The sequence below is a fragment of the Planococcus citri genome, chromosome 5 (genome assembly GCF_950023065.1).
Source record: "Planococcus citri chromosome 5, ihPlaCitr1.1, whole genome shotgun sequence".
Classification (NCBI taxonomy): domain Eukaryota; kingdom Metazoa; phylum Arthropoda; class Insecta; order Hemiptera; family Pseudococcidae; genus Planococcus; species Planococcus citri.
The window spans coordinates 42,300,317-42,313,809 of NC_088681.1; the positions used below are offsets into that span (position 1 = coordinate 42,300,317).

General features: G+C 35.2%; 2 protein-coding genes across 4 annotated transcripts in view; both read right to left on the reverse strand.

The window, feature by feature from the left end:
- Positions 1 to 370: 370 nt before the first annotated feature.
- Positions 371 to 2,639, reverse strand: LOC135849093 (peroxiredoxin 2-like). Of its 2 annotated transcripts, none has more exons than XM_065369285.1 (7): positions 2,367 to 2,639; positions 1,456 to 1,534; positions 1,236 to 1,377; positions 1,010 to 1,145; positions 791 to 919; positions 613 to 718; positions 371 to 539 (listed from the first exon to the last, which is right to left on the reverse strand). In XM_065369285.1, exons 1-7 carry the CDS (start codon positions 2,484 to 2,486, stop codon positions 451 to 453), a joined length of 801 nt encoding a protein of 266 aa, XP_065225357.1. In that variant the 5' UTR covers positions 2,487 to 2,639; the 3' UTR covers positions 371 to 450. The 2 variants fall into 2 exon arrangements, with proteins under 2 accessions (XP_065225357.1, XP_065225358.1); XM_065369286.1 differs by lacking the exon at positions 2,367 to 2,639 and adding an exon at positions 1,617 to 1,889.
- A 9,300-nt stretch (positions 2,640 to 11,939) lies between these two features.
- The window catches only part of LOC135847062 (synaptogenesis protein syg-2-like), a 117,665-nt gene continuing 116,111 nt past the window's right edge, over positions 11,940 to 13,493 (reverse strand). For both annotated transcript variants that reach the window (XM_065366457.1, XM_065366456.1), the window contains exons 14-15: positions 12,646 to 12,773; positions 11,940 to 12,545 (exon numbers count right to left, since the gene is read on the reverse strand). In XM_065366457.1, coding sequence (XP_065222529.1) covers positions 12,363 to 12,545; positions 12,646 to 12,773 — 311 coding nt within the window. In that variant the 3' untranslated portion in view covers positions 11,940 to 12,362. The remainder of the gene's footprint in view (positions 12,546 to 12,645; positions 12,774 to 13,493) is intronic.

Below are 13,493 nucleotides of genomic sequence, written 5' to 3' on the forward strand. Positions count from 1 at the left end.
TTTAAATTCGAACTGTTATCATCGAAATAATCTAAAGGAAGCAATGTCTTTGAATAGTTGTCGATGAGTCATGCTGAAAGGTGTTCAGAGTTTTTCGTGTCGTGTTTCGGGATTAATGTTAATCGTTTAGTTCAGATTCGATCGAATTGTTTCTTCGATTTTCGGATTCCTGTTTTAATTTTTGCATACAATTAATTACGAGTGTTAGTTGATCATTTTTTTTCTTTTCTTATCGTTTATTTTCAAATAAAACTTGGAACATTTTTCGAACGAAATTTTCGTATTGTTCATCATCTTTGAACAGAATTCTTGATTCGGACGAAATGAAATTGTGTTTGGTAAGTCAACGATTTGAAATTTTGAATCATAATTATGCGTACGAAAAACTTAAATTTATTTGGTAATAATAATACATTCAATATCCCTGACAAAAACCTTACAAATTACTTATTACTTATTCACTTTACCAAAGTATTCTTTGGACGCAGTAGGGGTTGGCTTGATAGTTGGCGAATTCGGTTGCCAATTAGCCGGACAAACTAGATAACACAAAAGTAAATTACTCTATGGCCCAGGTTAATAATTAGCAATCGTTACGAATTATTTCGTTACCTTCTCCGTGCTTTTCCACAAACTGGAATGCTTTGACTAAACGTAAAGCTTCATCGACACTTCTTCCCACCGGTAAATCGTTAATGGTCACTTGTCGTAGATTACTCTGCGAAGTTTCAAATTCGTTTAGTTACGATTGAGAATCAATTTAAACGAAATTATGCGTTGAAAATCTTACTTTGGGATCTATGATGAACATTCCACGTAATGGAATTCCTTCTTTTTCCAATAATACTCCGTAAGATTTAGCTGTCTGCTTATTGAAATCGGCCAACAATGGATAGTTGATATCTCCCAAACCTCCTTGCTGTACGTAAAATACATTCACAAGGTTTAATACATATTATTAATATTGAGATTGGAAAATTAAACTGAATTAAATAATTCCTATATTTACGTTTCTCGGTGTATTAATCCAAGCCAAATGGGTGAAATGCGAATCGCAAGAACATCCTACGACATGAGTATCGATAGCTTTGAATTCATCTATTCTGTCACTAAAAGCTACTATTTCGGTGGGGCATACGAATGTACTGAAAATACACAGTGTTTTTAAATTCTACGATCGAACGAACATATAATTGAGAAACTAATTCAGACAATGAATATTATTCACTACTTACAAGTCCAACGGATAGAAAAACAGCACCAAGTATTTGCCAGCGAAGTCGGATAACTTGATAGTTTGGAATTCTTTATTCACTACAGCTGTTCCGGCGAATTCCGGTGCTGGTTTTTGTACCGGAGGTACTACGATATTTTCGCCTATCGAAGAATAAATTAGGAGTTGATGATTTTTAAAGTAGAGTAGTATTGTGAGAAAATAGTCGAAGACGAACTTACTGTAAGCTCTCGTGACGGTAGTTAATACTGGAAACTGACGTGGGATTTTCTCTGCTGAAGCTTGAAGAGCAATCTTGCTCTGAAAAAATCAAACACGAGGTGTTAGTACGAGTGAATTCAAATGGCTAATTAGTAAAATTAATGTAAATTACTGTACGAACCGTGTTAGAAATAATAGATCTAGCTAGTTTGAACATTTTAAGAAATTATCGAAGGATATAGAGCGATTCGATTAATCAGTACACACAGGTTTAATGAGTGAATGAGACGTATCAGATTTAGCTGCGAATAGGAAATACACGATCAATTATGCACTTCGTGGTTAGACCGGTCGAAAGTAATATGAATACGATGCCCGATGCCCTTTACAAAGATTTTGAAATTCAAGAAGGTTATTGTGTTATTGTGTAATAATTGATAAGCGGCGACGGAAATGTTATCATTTCAAATGTAAATTGCATTGTATCGATCGTGTATCATCGGTTATGTTCGTACGTTGTCGTTTAACTTGACCAAATTTTCACTGTTTTTCACGGTTTTTCAGAGCAATTTCGCCGGTAAAAAATTGTCATTTCTTTAGAAAGGCACTTGTGCAGGGAAAAGTGGATTTGCACTTCATCGTAGAAGAACTCAAAGAAAGGGAAATGACTCAGGAGAATAGATTTTGGAATTTAGACATGCAACAATTTTGACAACTGATAATTTTGGACTTCGATGAAAATTTAAAATTAAAATGCTCTCAAAAAGTAGTGCTTCTAGGAGTAGGTTACATTAGGTATATTCTTCGCTTATTTAATTCTATGTAACAATTAACCATGAAACACTTTGGATAGGTATTAGGTACCTAAGTTTACCTACTGCTAAGTGCTAAGTGCTACAATAAAAACTATTTTAGTTTGCTTTTCCCATACCTTTCTTTTACGTGACAGTCTTTTCAATTCGTCTTCCTCATTTTCGTCCTTTTCAATGCTCGGTTCCAAAACTTCACTCTTCAATAACCCAAGTTCAACTTCAGTATCGGACACAGACATCTTAAACCAGGCTAAAGCTTAAAAATTGGAACGAAATTTTCGAAATAGTTTGGAACACGTGTTAGTTATCTAAAAATCAACTAACGAATACTAAGAACCAGCTGCGAACTGCTTGTTGTGAGAAGAACAGACATTTCATACTTATTCTATACCTGCTGCCCGTTGCGAATGAATCTTATTTATTTTTACGTTAACCTAGGTTACCCTTCTTGTCGATGATTGTATTCGTTTTTAGTTTTTATCGTGCACAGTGTTGTATGCCTATACCTTGTTAGTTGCTGGTCTTTTTTCATTTCATGATAGGTAGGGGTAGGTCAAAAGCGAATCTGTGTGGATTTAGAGTTGGAGAGATAAAATTCGGACTTATTGTTCTGCGTCATTTTTTACTTTCGATGCTTGAATTGAAACATTCAGTCCAACTCCAAATATGCATTACAAAAAATGTACATTTTTTAAAAAATTTAAAAAAAAATAGACAAATCACTGGAAAATTATTACAAGTTTGAAAACTTAAATACCTGTCAATTGACCTATTTCTCCCAAAATTGAATATTAAAAATAACCAATTCTTGGGTAGAAACTGGTTTCCCCCCCTATTTACTCATCAATATACAGTATGACACAAAAGTAGTGCTCGGTGGCTTTTATTTGTAAGTGGAAAGAGCTAGCGAGATGAATGAAGCGGCGTTGAGTAGGGAAATATAAGTAAGGGCTTTCAAAAGTGACCTTGAAAATTTATGGCTCATACACAGGGTGTCCACAAATTGAAAAACCGGTTTGGCCGAAAAGTTCAAACCGATTTTTACGCAATGTGTATTCTACACACTAAGGCGACAAAAACGTGATACGAATTTTTGAAACTGGTTCATTAATTTGCAACCAATTGACAAAAAATACCCAAAAATTGTTGATAGGGAAAAAACATTGAAAAAGAAGTTATAAGAGCGGGAAAAATTACACAATTCTGTCAAATCACATTTTGAAACCGGTTCATTGGTTCGCATTTAGCAACCAGTTTTTGAAAATCACCTAAAAATTGGAGATGGAGAAAAAAGTTTGAAACATAAGTTGTACAGTCCAGTAGAAAATTGAACTATTTTTGCTAATCAGATTTTGAAACTGGTTCATTAATTGGCGGCTAGCTATCGAAAGTGACCTGGTTGCAAATTAATTAGACATTTTCAAAATCCGATCAGTGAAAATGATTCAATTTTTTACGCTCTTCAACTTTTGTTTCAAGCTTTTTTCTCTATCTCCAATTTTTAGGTGATTGTCAAAAACTGGTTGCTAAATGCGAACCAATGAACCGGTTTCAAAATGTGATTGAACAGAATTTTGTGTATAATTTTTCACGCTCTACAACTCTTGTTTCAAGCTTTTTTTTTGATCTCCAATCTTGGGTAATTTTTGATAACTGGTTGCAAATTAGTGAACCGGTTTCAAAATGTGATTGAACAGAATTTTGTATAAAGATAATTCTTCACATCCTACAACTTTTGTTTCAAGCTTTTTTTCATATCTCCAATTTTAGGTAATTTTTGATAACTGGTTGCGAATTAGTGAACCGGTTTCGAAATCCGATCACGGAAAATGGTTCAATTTTTCAGGCTCTACAACTTTTGTTTCAAGCTTTTTTCTCTATCTTAAATTTTTAGGTGATTGTCAGAAACTGGTTGCTAAAATGCGAAACCATGAACCGGTTTCAAAATGTGATTGAACAGAATTTTGTATGTAGATAATTCTTCACACCCTACAACTCTTGTTTCAAGCTTTTTTTCCTATCTCCAATTTTAGGTAATTTTTGATACTGGTTGCGAATTAGTGAACCGGTTTCAAAATCCGATCAGTGAACATGGTTCAATTTTTCACGCTCTACAACTTTTGTTTCAAGCTTTTTTCCCTATCTTCAATTTTTAGATGATTGTCAAAAACTGGTTGCTAAAATGCGAAACAATGAACCGGTTTCAAAATGTGATTGAACAGAATTTTGTAGATAATTTTTCACGCCCTACAAGTCTTGTTTCATGCTTTTTTTTCGATTTCCAATCTAAGGCAATTTTTGATAACTGGTTGCAAATTAGAGAACCGGTTTCAAAATCCGATCAGTGAAAATGGTTCAATTTTTCTCGCTCCACAACCTTTGTTTCAAGCTTTTTTCTCTATCTTCAATTCTTAGGTGATTGTCAGAAACTGGTTGCTAAAATGCAAAACAATGAACCGGTTTCAAAATGTGATTGAACAGAATTTTGTATGTAGATAATTCTTCACACCCTACAACTCTTGTTTCAAGCTTTTTTTCCTATCTCCAATTTTAGGTAATTTTTGATAACTGGTTGTGAATTAGTGAACCAGTTTCAAAATCCGATCAGTGAAAATGGTTCAATTTTTCACGCTCTACAACTTTTGTTCCAAGCTTTTTTCCCCATCTACAATTTTTTTTTTTTTTTTTTTTTGTTAACTCCATTTCTGGTTTTGGCTGGGACTGGAATCAAAACAGAGACCAAAACCAAACATAATAAAAACCAGTCATTTTCGCAATTTTGATAAATAGTTTTGAAGTTTGGCTAAATGAAATTAGAAAAAAAAAAATTAACAGTGCTTATAGTCTACAATCCATACACATAAAAGTGTTACCCTACTGAAATTTTTTGCTCACCAAAAAAATCATCCGGCCAAATGTAGAAGGGACCCCCGAAAACCCGAAACGCATGATTTCAATATTTCAAACTTGCACAATAGGGGCTGGAGCCTTAAAGGGGTGTATTTCTGAACGTGGCCGGCACAAAAAAAATGAAAGGTAGTCAAGAAGGGTACTACCACCCGATACCGAATATGTGTTTTTTTTTTCAGTTGGGCATTAGCACAAATGGATTTTATTGCACTTTGAATGCAGTTTTTATGCATTTTTGACGGTTAAATTGTTCAGTAGTTGTAAATATGAGCGGCAACCGAAAGATTTTTGTGAAATTAGTTCGACAAGATTATTTCCAACCAAACTGAAAAAAACGGCTGAAAAATACCTGCACAATGACGAATTATGGGGCCATGAAGTCGTTTGAGTTACCCCCCACTCCAAAATTTACATTGACATTTTTTCTCTCAAAGTACCCGTGCGACCTATCAAAATGTATTAAAATTTCGCGTAGAATCTGAATATACCATTAATTTTGAATTCCAACCCTTCTGTGCCCCTCCCCTCCGCCCTAAAGTGTAGTTCGACAACATTAGTTCATGAATATTCCCGTGTGACCAATCAAAATGCATTAAAATTTTGCGTGAAATCTGAGTACACCATCAGTTTTGAATTCCAACCCTTCTGTGTCCCCTCCCCGCGTACCTAAAGTGTAGTCGTTCGACAACTTGTTTATGAATATTCCCATGCGACCAATCAAAATGCATTAAAATTTTGCGTAGAATCCCAATATCATATTAATTTTGAATTTCAATCCTGCTGTACCCCTCTCCACACCCAATTATGATTTAAAGGTAATAAAATTTCAAAAGTTTATTCCTAAAAATAAAAGTAAAAATTGAACGACCAAATAAAAACACCAAAACCAACATGTGAAAACCAGTAGTTTTGCTAGGCAACATTTACCTAAAACAAAAATCAGGGTAAGTTTTTTAAATTTAAGCTGATCATTTTCGACCCGAACACAAGTATGCAGTTGCCCAGTGTATTTTCTTTTTGAAGTTTAGAGAAAAGAGAAATAAAATTATTTAAAAAAAATTAAAAGTGCTTACAGGAGATGAAGATGATTCGTTTGTCAGCGATGGTTCTAAATCTGGATTTAGATTAATTGGTCTACTTTCAGTAGTTTCATGCGCAGTACACGATGATAATGACGATGAAGTGAAGTACTTGGTTAAGGAAAGCTGTTTTTTTTGTTCAATCGCGTTTTTTTCTTCACGCTCTTTACGCTCTTTGCGCTTTTGAGCGCCCGACTTATGTTTATACATCTCACTTACACTTTTAGGGGTTAACACACATTCACAGAAAATCAACTTGTAACATGTAGGCACCATTCACGAATGACGAATATTATTACTTCAACTTCATATTTTATCAACAGTCAACACTTCGACAGCTATTGCAGAAATGTCTATCTAGGCGATCTTGGTCAAGTTAAGATAGGTATAGTGGAGTGGCAAATGAAAAAAAAACTGCATTTGATGAAAGAAGCGTGAATTTTGGTATGATGAATTTTTGAACCAAAATGAAGTTTTTAAGACCGGGAGCCACTCGAGCTCCCCCCTCCTTCGAGGGGGGTGGGGCTTACAATTTTTAAAATTTTCCTGAGGATAGAGTTTTAATTAGAAATTCGATATTATGGTGTCTGCTGTTAGATATTGATCAGCACTTTCTATTTTCACCATTGAAACCATTGTCCCCCCTCTCCCCCTTGCGTAGGGCTCAGCCCCCCAAATTGTGGATCTGGAAGACGTTGAGACTCGGAAATGTAATTTTGTGAAAATATACTAAGTAAAGTGTACAAATAATTTTGGTGGTTCATTTTTTGGCTCCCTCCCCCCTCTGCTCCCTGTGGCACCTCAAAACTTGAAAAACGCGCAAAATTGCCACTTTAATGCCAAAACATGGTGGAAACGGTGAGCTAAATGCTAATTCTTCTTGAAACTGGTAAGAAATATTTATTGAAAGTAGTACGTAACGCGAAAAATGATGACTCCCCCCTTTACGCGCCCCCATCAACCCCTAATTGCAAAAAATACCCTACTGGTCAAAATTCCATCAGAATTGAAATATTACGCCAGTTACTGTTCAATATTGATCGATATGTTCCGCTAAAAGTGCCGGAATCATCGCATACCTCCCACCCCCTTATGGGGGCAGACCCCTAAAATGTGGAGTCGATGAAAAACCCACTTATGGAACTGAAATTCTGTAAATATGTACTTCTCTGGTCATTGAAATATACATAATGTTCCATTTCATCGATTATATTCCTCACCCGCCCCCGCCCCTCCCCCTTTATATACCATTATATGTACAAAATTTCATCAAAAAGTAACCCCGCCTGCTTTGTAGCACGCTCCATGGAAAAGTTACAGAAGTCGTTGTACACTTGATGGATAGAGAATTTCATCAGCTTTCCAACGGTATGTTTGTGATCATTGTGAGATGAAAACAAACGAACCTGTGTCCAATAAAGTGAATGAAGGTTTGGGTTGTTGGTCCATGCGAAACCAATTTTTGAATTTTCCATCTCCTACATTGTGTCACGCTTCAGAGGAACGTTACATTACAGAAGTTATTTATACTCGATCGATACAGAATTTTATCAGCTTTCCAGCGGTATGTTCGAGATCATTGTGAGATGAAGGCAGGGGTGACCATTTGTCAAAAATTCAACGAGTGCTTCTTGCTTGAACCAAACGCCCCCAGAGCTTCATTCACTGTATTGGACACAAGCTCGCTTGTTCTCATCTCACAATGATCACAAACATATCGCTGGAAAGCTGATAAAATTCTCTATCGATCGAGTATAAAACAACTTCTGTAATGTAACGTTCCTCTGAAGCGCGAGCACTGTCGCATATGTCGCAAAGTGCGACACAGCAGAAATTTGTCGCCACATAGGAGAAAATTTGAAAAATTGAAAAAAAAACGTCAATTTGGTAGCTAAATTGTTAATTTGCCGACAAAATCACCGATCTTTTTTTCAAAAGCTTTTGCCCTTGCTTCGCTCGGGCTAAAATAATATTTTCTATTTCTCAAATTCTTCATAGTTGTGCTTGGAATTTAGACTTCTAAAAATGTCAGTAGTGGAAAACAGACTTTTCACATCAAAATTATAGCTGTTTTGCTTCTTGAAACTTCATGTTTTTGATAGCTTTAGCCCTCACTTCGCTCGAGCCAATGTTGTTCTATTTTTCAAAACACAAATTTTCCAAAGCTTTTGCCCTCGCTTCGGTCTGGAATTCAAGATACTGATTTCAAAATTTTTAAGAATATGAAAACCAAATAGAAAAATTCTAGAAATAGGAACTCATAATACTCAAATCACATGAAAAATGCAAATTTATCATTTTTTCTGATTAGATTCACTAGCTTTTCAAATTTTTTCATCACAGCACGTTCAAATTTTGATTATCGTCGGCAAAATTACGACTTTTTGTCAGCAAAATGACGTGATACACCCCCCCCCCCTCCAACTATGTTGAATTGTTCACAAAAAGTGAATAAAGAAATGGCGAATTGAAAATTTTTTAAATATGAACCCTCCTCCTCCTTTTCACATATGAAAAACTGGCACACCCTACTGGAAGGTCAAGTTACGCCTATTGGGGGGGGGGGGGGTTCTTGGGTACGCTTCTCATATGTGATTTTTTTGCGACACAACAGAATAATTTACTTCGCCGGCTCTGAGCGCGACTCAAAGTAGGAGATTGAAAATTCAACAGTTGCTTTCAAATGAACCGACCACCCCAACCTTTATTCACTTTATTGGACACAGGTTCGTTTGTTTTCATCTCACAATGATCACAAACATACCGTTGGAAAGCTGATGAAATTCTCTATCCATCAAGTGTACAACGACTTCTGTAACTTTTCCATGGAGCGTGCTACAAAGCAGGCGGGGTTACTTTTTGATGAAATTTTGTACATATAATGGTATATAAAGGGGGAGGGGCGGGGGCGGGTGAGGAATATAATCGATGAAATGGAACATTATGTATATTTCAATGACCAGAGAAGTACATATTTACAGAATTTCAGTTCCATAAGTGGGTTTTTCATCGACTCCACATTTTAGGGGTCTGCCCCCATAAGGGGGTGGGAGGTATGCGATGATTCCGGCACTTTTAGCGGAACATATCGATCAATATTGAACAGTAACTGGCGTAATATTTCAATTCTGATGGAATTTTGACCAGTAGGGTATTTTTTGCAATTAGGGGTTGATGGGGGCGCGTAAAGGGGGGAGTCATCATTTTTCGCGTTACGTACTACTTTCAATAAATATTTCTTACCAGTTTCAAGAAGAATTAGCATTTAGCTCACCGTTTCCACCATGTTTTGGCATTAAAGTGGCAATTTTGCGCGTTTTTCAAGTTTTGAGGTGCCACAGGGAGCAGAGGGGGGAGGGAGCCAAAAAATGAACCACCAAAATTATTTGTACACTTTACTTAGTATATTTTCACAAAATTACATTTCCGAGTCTCAACGTCTTCCAGATCCACAATTTGGGGGGCTGAGCCCTACGCAAGGGGGAGAGGGGGGACAATGGTTTCAATGGTGAAAATAGAAAGTGCTGATCAATATCTAACAGCAGACACCATAATATCGAATTTCTAATTAAAACTCTATCCTCAGGAAAATTTTAAAAATTGTAAGCCCCACCCCCCTCGAAGGAGGGGGGAGCTCGAGTGGCTCCCGGTCTTAAAAACTTCATTTTGGTTCAAAAATTCATCATACCAAAATTCACGCTTCTTTCATCAAATGCAGTTTTCTCCTGTATTTCAGCTGTTTGCCACTCCACTAGTACTGATATCAATTTGAAAAATAATCGTAATTGCCGCCAAAGAGGAGACAAACGTCTGCTGTGCCAGCCACAAGCGATAAGCTTCTAAGAAGAAAAAAACGGCAACTATAGGCAGTTGCGACCAGAGATTAGAAGATCGAGTCCACACAATTAATTAGAGATTTCAATAAAATTCAATTTTTTCGGGTTGAAATTAAAAAAAAAAACAAAAAAAAACAACACATTGCAAGCATAGGTACCTAAGTTTTAAAGGCATCCAAAAAATTTTGTTCTTGGCTTTACAATTTGAAAAAGAAAAACAATTATTTTTAGAAAAATAACAATTTATAATGAACTCTTTTTTTTTAAATAATGAAATGAAGAGTGATATTCCAAAACTCGCTTTGTCCATTTTCACAACTTTTCAGGAGAGAGGAAAAACAGTTTCCCTTTAAACGGGTAAATTGGCTTTTTAGGCGAGTTTAGCACTTTATTTGGGTGGACTTATGATGTAGGAGTGTAGGTATACATTTCATCCACTAAATACTGCTGAAAAAAATTTCAATAAAAATGGACAAAGCGCGGTTTGGAAAATTATTTTTTTTTTTTTAATTTTTAGTAAATTGGCTATTTAGGTGAGTTTAACACCTCATTTTGGTAGGTTGATGATGTAGGAATGTGAGTTAATACTTCATCTACCAAGTACCACTGCAAACCCAACTTTGATAAAAATGGACAAAGCGAGTTTTGGAATATCACTCTTCAAATAATTTTTAGATGAGGTCGTCGAGCATAAGATCTACTTACCTACTCATTAGATATTTTTTTCGATTTTAAAAATTAATCTGTCAAATGATGCAAACAAGTAAGTTTTTCAATTTTCTAAGTATTCGTTTTCTTTTTGCAGTAAGTAACTATTTAAAAGGTTTTTCATTTTTTTGTAATGATTTTTCGAAAGTTTTTTTTCTTTTCTTTTTAAAATAAATTTCGCGGTGGTGATTTTAAATTAGTTGCGCCAGGCGCAGCTTTCTATTTTTTTTTTTTCAATTCAGAGGAAAAAATTTATAACATGATCAAAGATGAAAGAAAAAAGAGAACGGAAGTTTACTTTCATTTTCTCGATTTCTTTTTTTTTCCCCTATCAAATACACTCTGTCAGCCATAGCTATACCTACGCAAAGAATATTGGTTTATGAGTATATAGAGCAGCTGAAACTGAAGATATGAAGAGATGAACGACGCTGTGTCCGCGGGTTAAAATCTGCGCTGGACTAATTTTTAAACCTTGGAAATATCCGGATCAAAAATTGTGTCTGTAATTTCGCTGTTGCTGCGCGCTTACATGGTGGAATTTTTTTGTCGACTTTGCGATGGTGGTTTTTTGTGGTCTTCAGCGCGCGCTATACCTATTGTTGTTGCTAATAGAAACATTTATCATAGACTTTTGACAGTATATACATCGTTTCTCACGTATATTCTTCGTTCGGGTATACCTAAACCTACCTATCGGATACATACGTATTATTTTCTGGCTTGCAAAATGCAACGAGATACGCAGAATGTGTTTAATTTAGCGAGAAGATTACGTGAAAACATAATGTCTGGACGAGTATATTACTCATCGACGGTCCATATAATATGTGCTTGTAAGTATTTTATACCTACACGGTGTCCCATAATTTGGGTTGGAAATTTAGGTTGAATGCTGAGTAAAAATTTGGATCGAAGAACGAAGTAACCAGATTTATTTTCAAGGATAATCGAACGTACTATTTTTAAAATTGATTTTCATCGAGGGCGCCTTTTTTCTTCTTTCTTTCATTCAAAAAATGATATTTCTGGAGTAAAGTCACTTAGTCATATACGAAGAATCAAAAATGCCACAGACGTTTTGAAAAAACTTCCCTCCTCCAATAATAATCGAGTTCAGATGGTTCAGACCATTTTTTTGAAAAAAAAAAACAAACAATTTTGTAAAAACGATTTTTTTCTACAATACAAACATTACACTTGAAAAAAAAAACAATACATTACAACAAATTTATCAATATTTTACGTACAAAAGGTGAAAAGGAAGATACAACATTATATACAAATGAAAATTTAAAAAAACAAAAAAAACAACAACTTTTACAAGAGAATAATTACATAGGTATTCAGAGCAACTGCAAATATTAGGAATTAAGCTACACATAATTAAAATAAAAAAAGGAAGAAGAAGATTCGATGATTTGAAAGAACACCAATAAGTAATGTCGATACCCCATCTCCATTATATAACGTTCATATATTCACAATATGTAAAATCATATACACAAATACAGGTAGGTAACTGGAAAATAAAGAAGGGAAACAATGAAGAAGAGGGGTTCGTTATACTTGTACAATGGTTCTAAACAGAACTTTCCGGACCGAAAATCGTATCGGTTAGTTTACTGCTGCTGACGTTTTCGATTTTTTTGTGCACTTTATGTTGATTTTTTGCACTGGATGTTAAAGTTGTTACTAATAGAGAACATTTATCGTCGACTTTTGACAGCACCGTATCGTATTCTTGTTGTTTGGGTACCATTTGCTGTGTGCAAAATGCAATAATGGTGTACTTTATATCACTGTACATGATCGTAATAACAAAAAAAAGAAAAAAAAAGCAAAAAAGAAATGTAGATACTTACGTTTTCATTGAACAAGTTGTCCGATTTTGAGTGGTACAACGTGTTTGAAAATGTATCACCTAAAACGTCTGTACATCTTCTCGAATTTGTGGATTTTATCGCAGTCGCTGTTGTCGTATCATCAACGACTGAAAAAAAAAGAAGGATTTTAATGTTATTGAAGCTGCAGTGTACCTATCTATAGAGAATTTCGAGTGGGTGTATTTTTACAAAGAAAATAAAAATGTAGAGTACTGGTTTTCTAATAATGTTATTTCAGTGTTCCATTTGATTAAAAATTTCAGAGTGTCACGGATAGACGGTTGGTTTCCAACTTCGAAGAATGTTCGTTTAAAATCACATGAGTTGGCTGTGAATTTTCAAAATTGAAGAATTTTGAAAATAAACATTTAAAAAAATGAAAAACCAGGACATTATTTTGATAGTGCATGGGTTATTGAGCATTTATGATGTAGGTAGGTAGGTACAATTTCAAACTAGAAAGTGCATTCAAGTACTTTTTAAGTTCTTAAATGAGCGACCTAAGTACATATTTGTTAAAAAAAAAAAAAAAATATGAAGAGCATCCAAAAATGAAAACTTTATAAAAACGAGCAATTTTTCAATTTGGGCTTGACGAAGGGGGGGGTGGTGGAGGAACGTTCGAATAGCTTTTTTTAAATTGTCAAACAATACCTAGTAGCCCAGGCAAATAGCAGAAAAAAATGGGCGAACCCAAACATAATTGCAAACAAAGGTTTTTTTGGTGAATAATATCTAGGGTGGTGTGCTGAACAACATACTAAAAGTCCCCGCCCCTACCCCACGAGCTAACCCCTCCCCCCACAGTGGATCAAAGCCCCCCAAAA